We start from the raw sequence: 14,181 nt of genomic DNA on the forward strand, positions 1-14,181 counted from the left end.
AGGAGAAGTGCAGCAAAAAATTACTTCCTGCGATCTATAACTTATCCCCTCCCTATCCTTTTGATAGGGGATAAGTTATTTTTCGCCACAGAACTCCTTTAAAGGGGTACTCTGGTGGAAGACTTTTTTTTTTTGTAATCAACTGGTGCCAGAAAGTTAAACAGATTTGTAAATTACTTCTATTAAAAAATCTTAATCCTTCCAGTACTTATTAGCTGCTGAATACTACAGAGGAAATTATTTTCTTTTTTGAACACAGAGCTCTCTGCTGACATCACGAGCACAGTGCTCTCTGCTGACATCTCTGTCCATTTTAGGAACTCTCCAGAGCAGCATATGTTTGCTATGGGGATTTTCTCCTACTCTGGACAGTTCTTAAAATTGACAGAGATGTCACCAGAGAGCACTGTGCTCGTGATTCAGCAGAGAGCTCTGTGTTCCAAAAAGCAAAGAATTTCCTCTGTAGTATTCAGCAGCTAATTAGTACTGGAAGGATTGAGATTTTTTAATAGAAGTAATTTACAAATCTGTTTAACTTTCTGCCACCAGTTGATAAAAAAAATAAATAAAAAAAGTTTTCCATCGGAGAATCACAGTCATCGCCTTATAGCTTTAGACAATGTGCTTCCTGTAAAGGAAATGCAGATGTATTTTAGCTATTGTCAATGGGACAGAAACATTACTTTTGTAAATGTTGACATCTGCTACATAAGCACGGAGATTATAGGAAGGAGCATCACACTTAAGATGATTTACGGAACTAGGGCACACTTAAAGATTTTATGCGAATTAGAAAAACATAAGGAAGAAGAATAAAGACACAGGAAAATGTTTGTCACATCCTTCTCATACCCTTCTCCTAAACTTGTGCAATGAACCAAACGACCATTCCAAAAGCTTCTGTGAGATATTTATTGTTTACATGTAAAAAAATATTTGAGGATAAAATGTATTAAATATTTATACAAACTCTGTTAAATAAATAACTATGGCTATTGTTCCCTGGCAAGGTTAGTCTTCAGAATCGTCTTGGTCTCCCGCTCTGTTTGTCAGTTATACAGGTCTTTGGACGTAAAGCTGTAAAACAAAAAGTGCAGAAGAATAAAGATATCTTGTTGAAAATCATAACTTTGTTATACAAGAACAAAATTGTGAAATTGAAATAAAAATATACACTACATATTTTACATTGATGGTACTGGCATTAAGGTGATTCTACTTCAACTCACATGCAGCTAAATGTTACCATTACACTGTACATGTAGAAACACAGGATAACCATGCCCTAGAGCTGGGCGGTATGAGCAAAACCGTGTATCACGGTATTTTTGTAAGTGATGGCGGTTCCATGGTATTTAACGGTATTCCCCCCCCCATGTGTCCTGGGCGCCGCTTCTCTTCCATCACCCCCCCCCCCCCAATGAATTATCAGCTGCGCTGTCCCCACCTCATATCACCCGCAAGCGCTCCTCTGCTCCTACTCCTATGAGTTGCGGGCCGCCGGCGTTAGAAATCTGTAATGTAGGAGCATTTGCGAAGTGACATGATGTGGGGACAGATGTGGGGACAGCGCAGCTGATAATTCATTCAGGGGGCGGAAGAAAAGCAGAACAGCGCTTGCGGGTCACATAAGATTAGTTCCCCCATGTGGGGACAGCGCGCTGTGGAGGATATTTCACTCATTCGGTATTTGGTATGAACCGGTATACCGCCCAGCACTAGCATGACCTTAATAAAGTTGCTAGTGCCAATGTAACCATCACAAAAAATGTGATAAACATAGATTTTTTGGGACATCACAAGTCAGTCATGCCCTGAGTTCTGAGTGGTTTTAGACCAAAGACCAAATACCACTTTAGGGTATGTTCAAACGTACAGGATCTGCTGCATATCTTTGCTGCATATTTTCTGCAGGTGATTGTGCTACCCATTAACTTTAATGGATAGCAAAACAAAATCAGCTGCAGAAAATATGCAGCAGATCCTGTATGTGTAAACGTACATTCACACATGCATATTTATGCTGCAGATTCTACTGCCCATTGACTTCAATAAGCAGCAAAATCTGCTGAAGCAAATATGTACTTGTGAACGCACCCTTAGGACTCGTTCACACTAGTGGGCTCTCCATAGGAAATTTTTCGCAGCAGAATTTCCAATGCGGAAAACCAGCCGCCCACCCCATTGAAGTCAATAGGGTCTGTGGCGGATTTTTGACAGCGTAACTCTGCTGCCAACAGGCCTTGATGACGCCACACCCTTTTCCAACTCGCAGCGTGTTTCCCCCTGCAAGTTTGAAAAGGGGCGGGGTCTTCATGGCGCTGTTGAAAATCTGCCGCAGACAAAGTTTGAAAGGAAATCCGCTAAGGGTATATTTCTCTATTTTTCTATATTACCATCAGTCCCCTCCTTTTCCATCACTTCCCCATTTCTTTTCCTATTTCTATGTATTCATGTTTATTAATTAAAAAAAATAGTCCAACAGTCTCAAAGTTTGGATAATATAACACCAGAAATTCCTCAGGGGGTCCTAGGGCCAACTATATTTGTTTGCACACAAATGGGGACAACCAAAATACCCTTTACTAAGGTTCCCCCCTAAATAGATAAAACTTAACTTTTGTCACTAAAATATATATAGTGCTCAGTGCCCAAATACCACTTCGTGTCGCCGTTTCGTCAGCAAAATCTGGCTTTCTCAAAGGCTAGAACCATGCAGATTTTGCTGGTGAAACGTCAGGCAGACTGGCGACAGTATTTTAGACCATCACCTAGGTCAATCAGCCTAATCCCGCTAACAAACTGACAACAATTGTTGGGAATTAAATATAAGTCAAAGTTGGACTCAAATCAGTTTGTATATGGAGATATAAACAGACATACAATGACATAGAGGACATGGTTTTAATGCCACTTGCCACTTAGTGGTAATTGAGCACTGAGCACTATATATATTTTAGTGACAAATAAAAGTAAAGTTTTATTTATTTAGGGGGAACCTTAGCAAAGGGTATTTTTGGGGTTATCCACATTTGTGTGCAAACACAGTTTGGATAAAACTTCCTGACACGTTTCATGGATGCCCACTTAATCTTAAACCATGAGATAAAGTGGGCAACCACTAAACGCGTCAATCTGTTCTGTACTGTCTGTGACTTGTACACCCTTTTAATGGATTGAATAAAGATTGGAAGTACTTTGAAAAGGCTATGCTACTACTTATTTTTTTTATTGGACTGCACCATGGCACTTGTGAATATCCATGTGGTCTTGAGTCTCCAACCAGAGCGGTGAGCAAATTGTTTGTTTTCTTGGACTTGTTTGTTAAAGTGGTACTCCACTGGCCCAGCTTGGAGCGGGCGTCATGACGTCACGGCCACGCACCTCGTGACGCCACACCACCTTAATGTAAGTCTATGAGAGGGAGCGTGGTGGCCGTCCTCACACAGAGCTCCAAAACCCATGGCTTCTTTCATTCATAATGTCTCTTTGGACAACAAGTCACAGCAGAGGGTTGTGAATAGCTGTCATGCTCATATGCCATGTTGTTCTTATGCCAAGGAAACTGGAAAGCAGCAATGGAGAATACTAAAGTAAATGTAAATGTACTTTAAAGGGGTACTCCACTGGAAAACATGTATTTATTTATTTTTAAATCAACTGGTGCCTGAAAGTTAAACAGATTTGTAAATTAATTCTATAAAAAAAAAAATCTTGATCCTTCCACTACTTATCTGCTGCTGTATGATCCACAGGAAGTTCTTTTCTTTTTGAATTTCTTTTCTGCCTGACCACAATGCTCTCTGCTGACAGCTCTGTCAATTTTAGGAACTGTCCAGAGTAGGAGCAAATCCCCATTGGAAACCTATCCTGCTCTGGACAATTCCTGACATGGACAGAGGTGTCAGCAGAGAGCACTGTGGTCAGGCAGAAAGGAAATTCAAAAAGAAAAGAACTTCATGTGGATCATAACAGCAGCTGATAAGTAATGGAAGGATTAAGATTTTTTAATAGACGTAATTTACAAATCTGTAACTAACTTTCTGGCACCAGTTGAATTCATTTAGTGCAGAACCATCAGGCCTTCTACACTACTTAACTTACTGCCACATAAGATCAAAGGAGTGACTTTAAAGAAGTTGTCTGGAGATAATATTTTTTTTTTTTTTATTGCTGGGATAGTGTAAAAATTTTTAAAAAGTAGTGATCCTCATCTGCCTTTATCCCCCAAAGCTGCTCCGCCAACACTTCAAGTCCCGACTTACCACTTTTTCCTGGTTTCTGTGATGCATCATAACCAGGACGATGCATTGTCAAACGAGAACTAGGTACGTGTGTAGCAGCTACGGGATTGGGGCTGATCAGTATTGCTTGTTTATAGCGCCCCAAGCCATATATATTTTTACACACACAAACATATATATGGTAGAAGAAAGATTATACCCAGCACTCACCAGTGATGCACAATTACATAGCTACATTAGTATTAGTTAGTATGGTCAAAAAAAGGCATATGTCCATCAAGTTCAACCAAGGAATTGAAGGGAAGGGGTATGGTTGGATGAAGGGGAAGGGATGTGATTATATTTCTGCATAAGCATTAATGTTATTTTGTTCTAGGAATGTATCTAACCCGGTTTTAAAGCTTTTAACTGTTTTTGCTGTGACCAGTTCCTGAGGAAGACTGTTCCATAAATTCAAAGTTCTTATGGAGTGTTGCCCCGAGACCAAACCTTTTCTTCTCCAGATGGAGGGAGTGCCCCCTTGTCCTTTGATGGGGTTTAACCTGGAACAGTTTTTCCCCATATTTTTTGTATGGGCCATTTATGTACTTATATACGTTGATCATATACGTATACGTTACATGTCTCTTCTCAAGACTAAAGAAATGTAATTATTTTAATCTTTCTTTCATAGCCAAGATGTGCCATGCCCCATATTCGTTTAGTTGCGCATCTTCGTCATGGGAACCTTCCTTAGCTGTCTGCCTATGTTAGGCAGACAGCTGAGAAAGCCTCCCATGCCGAAACGCGTCTTTGTACTACACTATGGAATAATAAATCGTCACTGTGCATCACTGGTGAGTGCTGGGTATCCTCTTTCTTCTACCTGTGGCTTTACCCTACCTCATACAACGCAGATTCCAGGGAAGTGCCGACATATTTCTATACTAAACCTCTGTAAGGTGTCAGGAAAATAAAGGTTTCCATATGATTTAGAATTTTCTTTTAAAGGGGGTTTTAAAGTGTTGCCGGGATTCATAGTCAAAGCTTGTGAGTTCTGACTAACTGCATAAATCTGCGCATTTCACATAAAATCGGGAATCATCCAGGCCTGTGATCCCTACTTCCTGCTGCCCCTAGTCTCTGCTGTGAACAGACAGTACTACATAATTTAACTATATGGGTCCAGATGACATGGACGCCTATAAAAATATGTTTAGTCTGCAGTACACCACTACAAATATGGTTTCCGCACTGTTGTAACAGCCTGAGGAGAAAAAATAAAACAAATACACAAATTATCATACAGACCTGGATCTGCATTGTGGCTCTTCTTACAGCTGACAACAACTTTGTTATCATTCATCATTCTGACATCTTGATCTTCTACGTGGTTGCTGTAATATAATCACAATACATAATGACCTATAATGCTATAACATCTGGGTTATATCACAAACTATGATTTTGCATACACAGCCTATAAAAGCATTTTATGTATTTATTGTGTAACAACATAAATCCCTTCTGAACAGCTGTCTTATACATATGTTACTCTCAGGACGTATACTCCTCAGCTGTAATATCCAATTGTGGACATTTAGAATGCTTTACATAAGAGTTTTCCAAACAGTGTGACTCCTGCTGTTGCAAAAACTACAACTCCCAGCATGGCCGGGCATGCTGGAAGTTGTGGTTTTCTAACAGCTGGAGACACACTGTTTGGAAAACACTGCTTTAGATGCTGCAGTAAATAGTGACTGCAGCATCTAAGCTGACAGACAAAGAAGAAGAGACCTCCTCTGCTTTGGGTGGAATAAGGAGGTCAGTGCGATGAAAAGGCTAGAGTCCTAAGAGATAAAAAAAAAAAAAAAGTATGCCCAGAATCCTGATGACCACCCCTATTTTCCTGCTGAAAAGTCTGTTTTAGATTTAAAAAAAATAATAACTTAAAAGGGAGTTGGCAATAATGAAACCTATTTTCAGCTGTCTACTAAAGTAACATATTTTGGAAGTTATTTTACTGCCTTTCTGTGGTCTTTTATAATTTCTTTCTGCTTCTAATGCAAACTGTCTGCTCTGTTGTCTTGCCACACTTTCTGTGTAGTGTACATCTTGTAAAGAACTTCCTGTTACAGTCGTACATTCTAGCTTGGGATTCAACCAATTCTATCTCCCTTCAACTATGTGGGAGACACCATGCATATAATGGATGGGGATTGTCAGAAGGAGTAGTGGGAGGAAGACAGAGTTGGCTGAATTCCAAGCTAGTGTACAGCAGGAACAGGAAGTTCTTTACAGGAGGTATACTAACGAAGAAATGGGGCAAAAAAAAGGCAACAAAATAGAAAGTTTGCTTCAGATGTATATATATATATATATATATATATATATATTATACATACATATATATACACACACATACACACTATAAAATAAATTATATATTAAAAAAAAAATTACATATAAAAAGGCTTAGGGGAGCAGACGCAGTGTGCTTGCTGGTCTCTACGCACAGCAGAATGATTATAGCTGATATGCATAATAATATATACACATATATCTATTATGCTAATATTCTTTGTGTCACGATTCGGCAGGCTGGAGGTGGATCCTCTGTGCCAGAGAGGGATTGGCGTGGACCGTGTCAGTGGACCGGTTCTAAGTTGCTACTGGTATTCACCAGAGCCCGCCGCAAAGCGGGATGGTCTTGCAGCGGCGGTAGCAACCAGGTCGTATCCACTGGCAACGGCTCAACCTCTCTGACTGCTGAGATAAGCGCGGTACAAGGGAGTAGGCAAGAGCAAGGTCAGACGTAGCAGAAGGTCGGGACAGGCGGCAAGGTTCGTAGTCAATGGTGGAATAGCAGGAGGTCTGGAACACAGTATGGGTAACACAGTAAAGCTTTCTCAAGGCACAAGGCAACAAGATCCAGCAAGGGAGTGCAGGGGAAGTGAGGTATAAGTAGGGCAGGGAACAGGTGCAAGCTAATCAGGGTGATTGGACCAGGCACCATCATTGGTGCACTGGCCCTTTAAATCTCAGAGCACTGGCGCGCGCGCGCCCTAGTGAGCGGAGCCGCGCGCGCCAGAGCATGACAGCCGGGGACCGGGACAGGTAAGTGACCTGGGATGCGATTCGCGGGCGGGCGCGTCCCGCTATGCGAATCGCATCCCCGCCGGCCATGTCAGTGCAGCGCTCCCGGTCAGCGGGTCTGACCGGGGCGCTGCAGGGAGAGAAACGCCGCGAGAGCTTCGGGGAGGAGCAGGGATGCGGAGCGCTCGGCGTAACAGTACCCCCCCCCTTAGGTCTCCCCCTCTTTTTGTCGGGATGTTGCTCCACAGAGGAAGAGGACAACGGGAGCGATTGTAGAGTCTCCTTCTGGGGGACAGTGAAGTCCTGGGTATAAACATGAATGGCAGACCGGTCAGAAGGAGTGGCAATGGGGAGGGGGGGCAGAGGGTGAGGCTTGGCACGGGGCAGAGTGTCACCAGGACGGGGACTATGAGGGGGCACGGCACAGTCCTGACAGGCCTTGGGGAGACCAGGCACAGGAGGAGACACTGAGGACCGACAGACGGGGCTGGGAGCAGACGTGAGGCACTCCTTGCGGCAAGCAGGACCCCAATTCTTGATCTCCCCGGTGGTCCAGTCAAGGGTGGGAGAATGGTGCTGGAGCCATGGCAGACCGAGGAGGATTTCAGAGGTACAGCCGGGCAAAAACAAAAATTCAATTTCCTCGAGATGCGGTCCAATGTTCATAAGCAGGGGCACTGTGCGATAACGCACAGTGCAGTGCAGCTTGACCCCGTTGACCGAAGAAATATAGAGCGGCTTGATGAGACGGGTCACCGGGATGCAGTACGTATCAAGCAAAGAGGCCAGAATAAAATTTCCAGAAGAACCAGAGTCCAAGACGGCCACAGCAGAGAAGGAGGAGTTGACAGAAGGAGAAATCCGTACGGGCACAGAGAGAGATGGAGAAGCAGACTCCGTAACCAGAGACGCCAGGCCCACATGAGCAGGTTGCGTGCGTGCATTCTCCAGACGTGGAGGACGAATAGGGCAATTCACCAAGAAATGTTCGGTACTAGCGCAGTACAGACATAGATTTTTATCCCTACGGCGAGACCTCTCTTCAATAGTCAGGCGAGACCGATCTACTTGCATAGGCTCCTCGGCGGGAGGCACAGGGGTAGATTGCAAGGGATACCGAGAGAGAGGTGCCCAGGGATTAAGGTCTTTTTCCTGGCGGAGTTCCTGGTGTCTTTCCGAAAAACGCATGTCAATGCGGGTGGCCAAATGGATAAGTTCATGCAGGTTGGCAGGAATCTCTCGTGCGGCCAGCACATCTTTGATGTTACTGGATAGGCCTTTTTTAAAGGTTGTGCAGAGAGCCTCGTTGTTCCAAGATAATTCGGAAACGAGAGTACGAAATCGGATGGCGTACTCGCCTACTGAAGAATTACCCTGGACCAGGTTCAGCAGGGCAGTCTCGGCAGAAGAAGCTCGGGCTGGTTCCTCGAAGACACTGCGAACCTCAGAGAAGAAGGAATGTACAGAGGCGGTGACAGGGTCATCGCAGTCCCAGAGCGGTGTGGCCCAAGACAAAGCCTTCCCAGACAGGAGACTGACCACGAAAGCCACCTTCGACCGTTCTGTAAGAAATTGGTCCGACAACATCTCCAAATGAAGGGAACATTGCGACAGAAAACCATGGCAGAGTCTAGAGTCCCCATCAAATTTGTCCGGCAGGGACAAGCGGAGGTTAGGAGCGGCCACTCGCTGCGGAGGAGGTGCAGGAGCTGGTGGAGGAGATGGTAGCTGCTGTTGCAGATGCTGTAGCTGCGACTGAAGTTGCTGGTGGACACTTCTGACAGCTGGTGACTTAGATGGGCGATCTGTCGGGATTGCTGGGCGACCACCGTGGACCAACTGGCAGGGGAACCTCAGCGGCATCCATGGCCGGATCTACTGTCACGATTCGGCAGGCTGGAGGTGGATCCTCTGTGCCAGAGAGGGATTGGCGTGGACCATGTCAGTGGACCGGTTCTAAGTTGCTACTGGTATTCACCAGAGCCCGCCGCAAAGCGGGATGGTCTTGCAGCGGCGGTAGCAACCAGGTCGTATCCACTGGCAACGGCTCAACCTCTCTGACTGCTGAGATAAGCGCGGTACAAGGGAGTAGGCAAGAGCAAGGTCAGACGTAGCAGAAGGTCGGGACAGGCGGCAAGGTTCGTAGTCAATGGTGGAATAGCAGGAGGTCTGGAACACAGTATGGGTAACACAGTAAAGCTTTCTCAAGGCACAAGGCAACAAGATCCGGCAAGGGAGTGCAGGGGAAGTGAGGTATAAGTAGGGCAGGGAACAGGTGCAAGCTAATCAGGGTGATTGGACCAGGCACCATCATTGGTGCACTGGCCCTTTAAATCTCAGAGCACTGGCGCGCGCGCGCCCTAGTGAGCGGAGCCGTGCGAGCCAGAGCATGACAGCCGGGGACCGGGACAGGTAAGTGACCTGGGATGCGATTCGCGGGCGGGCGCGTCCCGCTATGCGAATCACATCCCCGCCGGCCATGTCAGTGCAGCGCTCCCGGTCAGCGGGTCTGACCGGGGCGCTGCAGGGAGAGAAACGCCGCGAGCGCTTCGGGGAGGAGCAGGGACCCGGAGCGCTCGGCGTAACACTTTGCAGCATTCTTGCAGTACAGTCATGGCCGTAAATGTTGGCACCCCCGAAATTTTTCAAGAAAATGAAGTATTTCTCACAGAAAAGGATTGCAGTAACACATATTTAGCTATCCACATGTTTATTCCCTTTGTGTGTATTGGAACTAAACCAAAAAAGGGAAGAAAAAAAGCAAATTGGACAGAATGTCACACCAAACTCCAAAAATGGACTGGACAAAATTATTGGCACCCTTAACTTAATATTTGGTGGCACACCTATGGAAAAAATAACTGAAATCAGTCACTTACTATAACCATGAATAAGCTTCTTATACCTCTCAGCCCGAATGTTAGACCACTCTCTCTTTGCAAACTGCTCCAGGTCTCTCTCATTGGAAGGCGCCTTTTCCCAACAGCAATTTTAAGATCTCTCCACAGGTGTTCAATGGGATTTAGATCTGGACTCATTGCTGCCACTTCAGAACTCTCCAGCACTTTGTTGTGATCCATTTCTAGGTGCTTTTTGACGTATGTTTGGTGTAATTGTCCTGCTGGAAGACCCAAGATCTCAGATGCAAACCCAGCTTTCTGACACTGGGCTGTACAGTGCGACCCAAAATCCTTTGGTAACCCTCAGATTTCATGATGCCTTGCACATATTCAAGGCACCCAGTGCCAGAGGCAGCACAACAACCCCAAAACATCATTGAATCTCTACCATATTTCACTGTGGTCTTTTCTTTGTAGGCCTCATTCCATTTTCGGTAAACAGTACAATGATGTGCTTTACCAAAAAGCTCTATCTTGGTCTCATCTGTCCACAAGACAGTTTCCCAGAAGGATTTTGGCTTACTCAAGTTAATTTTGGCAAAAAGTAGTCTTGCATTTTTATGTCTCTGTGTCTGCAGTGGGGTTTCTCCTGGGTCTCCTGCCATAGCGTTTCATTTCATTTAAATGTTGACGGATAGTTCGCGGTGACACTGATGCTCCCTGAGCCTGCAGGGCAGCTTGAATATCTTTGGAACTTGTTTGGGGCTGCTTATCCCCCATCCGGACTATCCTGCGTTGACACCTTTCATCAATTTTTCTCTTCCGTCCACACCCAGGGAGATTAGCTACAGTGACACGGGTTGCAAACTTCTTGATAATGTTGCGCACTGTGGACAAAGGCAAATCTAGATCTCTGGAGATGGACTTGTAACCTTGAGATTGTTGATATTTTTCCACAATTTTGGTCCTCAGACAGATCTCTTCTTCTCTTTCTGTTGTCCAGGCTTAGTGTGGCGCACACACAGACACACAATGCAAAGCCTAAGTGAACTTCTCTCCTTTTTATCTGCTTTCAGGTGTGATTTTTATATATCCCCCATATGTTACTTGCCCCAGGTGAATTTAAAGGAACATCACATGCTTGAAAATCTTATTTTTCCACAATGCCACTTATTTTTCCACAATTTTGTCCAGACCATTTTTGGAGTTTGGTGTGACATTATGTCCAATTTGCTTTTTTCCTCCCTTTTTTGGTTTAGTTCCAATACACACAAAAGGAATAAACAAGTGTACAGCAAAACATGTGTTACTGCAATCCTTTTCTGTGAGAAATACTTAATTTTCTTGAAAAATGTCAGGGGTGCCAACATTTACGGCCATGACTGTATAGCTTGGTTCTTTGATTTTAAATTGCGATTTCTGTGTATAAGAACAGCTCCAAGCTCTCAGTTGTATAGAGGGACTGTGTCTTTTATGCACTCAAGCCCCTTATATCACTCATTCAATAATCTTTCGTTTAGGATTAACAAATAGCACAGCCTGGGGAAATGATGCCATTGACATGTTGATATATTTTGTCTTTAAAAAAAAAAATTGTATGCTATTAGTTGACCGGCAATGTGATACCACAGCATATGAGCCTGCACCTAACATATCAACAGTGTCTGATTAAAATCTATATATATATATATATATATATATATATATATATATATATATATATATCTACATTATAATTGTCACAGGTGTCACATGTCCACCTACAATACCCTGGGTTTATCTAGCTCACTGAACATCATTATCTTAAGACACTGACACCATCTTATACTACACAGATACAATGAACACTGACAGTCAGTCTCTAGTGACATAGTCTAAAATCTGCATCTCCAATTTTACCCCTGAATACATATTTCCAAAAACTATACAACAGCCTAGGAAAATATTGGTCATTAATGGAAGGAATTCATTTAATAATCATAATGGCAAGGGGGGTTGTCACACAACAACTGTAATATGCCACACTACATAAAAAAAAGGAATGGAAAAAAAAAGTAACAACATGGATATGACCAATGTTACTGACCGTTGTAAATGGAAAAAGAGCATGTTAGGAATTTAAGTAGAAAAAAAATCTGACACCTAGTGTTTTGTTTTCTCTTAGATCAGAAAGAGAATGGACAGGATGAACCTTTGAAAGCAGAGTCAGGGAAATAGGAGACAATTGTAAAAGTGTTTTTTGAGATAAACAAACAAACAAACAGTCTGCTATACTTTACACTATACTTACCTGTTCTAATTTCAATGTCCAGAACCACCACTCGAGTCCACCCCACTACTTCTGTTTACGTTCTCTACCCTGCCTATGACACTCTCCCTGCTCTGCTAACAAGCGCTCTACCTTCTCTGCTGATGACACGCACGCTCTCTGCCTGTTGATAATACACTCTCCCTGCCGATTTCACGCAATTTCCCTGCCCTGCTGATAACACACACTCTTCCTGCTTTGCTGATGACATACGCTCTACCTGCTTTGCTGATAACACACAGATTCTCCCTGCTCTGCTGTTGGCATGCTCTCTCCCTGCCCTGTTGATGAAATGTTCTCTCTCTGCCTTGCTGAAGACACGCGCTCTCCCTGCTCTGCTGAAGACACGTACTCTACCTGCTCTGCTGATGACACGTACTCTCCCTGCTCTGCTGATGACACGTACTCTCCCTGCTCTGCTGATGACACGTACTCTCCCTGCTCTGCTGATGACACGTACTCTCCCTGCTCTGCTGATGACACGCGCTCTCCCTGCTCTGCTGATGACACGCGCTCTCCCTGCTCTGCTGACACGCGTTCTCCCTGCTCTGCTGATGACACGCGCTCTCCCTGCTCTGCTGACACGCGTTCTCCCTGCTCTGCTGATGACACGCACTCTCCCTGCTCTGCAGATGACACAAACTCTCCCTGCTCTGCTGATGACACGCGTCCTCCCTGCTTTGCTGATGACTTGAACTTTGTATTGGCCTCACTCATTTCACTGCATATTATATATAGGTGGTGCAAAATTTAAGAAAGAAAAAAAAAAAGACAATTATGCTAATTTTGGGGGCTTCCATTTCTACACAGTGCACTTTTAGGTAAAAATGACACATTATCTTTATTATACTTATACTGTAGGTCTACACGATTACAATGACACACATTTTATTTTAGGTTGTGTTTTAATTTACTACTTTTAAGAAATGATTTTTGTAAGAAAAATTAGTATGCATTAAATTGGCCTTTTCTGACCCCTATAACACTTATTTTCTGTATACAGGGCTGTATGAGGGCAAATTTTTTGGGTTGTTATCTGTAGTTTTTTTTAGGTACCATTTTTGTTTTGATGAGACATTTTAATCCCTTTTTATAATTTCTGGTATATGAAGTGACCAAAAATCTGCAATTATGGAATTTGATGTTCTTTTTATGTGTACACCATTGACCATGCAGTTTCATCAACATTATAATTTTTACACATGCTGCTAATTCACTATTATTTAGTGCCCATTGAGGACTATTACATGAAATCTTTCAATTGCATACACTAAACAATGCTATGCCATAGCATAGCACTGATCAGTGTTACTGGCGCTCCATTACTAAAGGCTGCCGGCACTGCTGGCACGCTGATCGAACTAGACAGAGGAAGGTAAGACACTCCACCTGTCCTTTGAGCTGAACGGGACACTGCAATTTCATGGCGGTGGTCCCGATCAGCAACTTTGAGCTACCAGCATGCTAATATCAGGACTTTTAAATGCTGCAATCAACTCTGAATGCAACTTCTAAAGGGTTAATGCCAGACACTAGCCCTATCGGTGAAGTCCCACATTAACCATGGGGCCCGGCTTAAACTTAGCTTGCTAGAGACCTTGGTAAGACTGGATAATCGGGCCTGTTTTTTTTTTTGTTTTTTTTTATAGGATGAAAGGCAGGTTTCATAGTGGGGCCTTTTATCTCCTTCCTAGGCCCCTCCAGGTGTTCAGCT

At 43.8% G+C, this 14,181-nt stretch overlaps 1 protein-coding gene across 2 annotated transcripts in view; it reads right to left on the reverse strand.

The window, feature by feature from the left end:
• Positions 1-694: 694 nt before the first annotated feature.
• Positions 695-14,181, reverse strand: part of KATNIP (katanin interacting protein) — a 235,219-nt gene continuing 221,732 nt past the window's right edge. Inside the window, exons 25-26 of one of the 2 annotated variants that reach the window (XM_056536142.1) lie at positions 5,535-5,620; positions 695-1,077 (exon numbers count right to left, since the gene is read on the reverse strand). In XM_056536142.1, the coding sequence (XP_056392117.1) occupies positions 1,019-1,077; positions 5,535-5,620 (145 nt within the window). In that variant the 3' untranslated portion in view covers positions 695-1,018. The remainder of the gene's footprint in view (positions 1,078-5,534; positions 5,621-14,181) is intronic. The other variant, XM_056536141.1, reaches the window with a different exon arrangement.

The sequence above is a fragment of the Hyla sarda genome, chromosome 8 (assembly GCF_029499605.1).
Source record: "Hyla sarda isolate aHylSar1 chromosome 8, aHylSar1.hap1, whole genome shotgun sequence".
NCBI classification, from domain to species: domain Eukaryota; kingdom Metazoa; phylum Chordata; class Amphibia; order Anura; family Hylidae; genus Hyla; species Hyla sarda.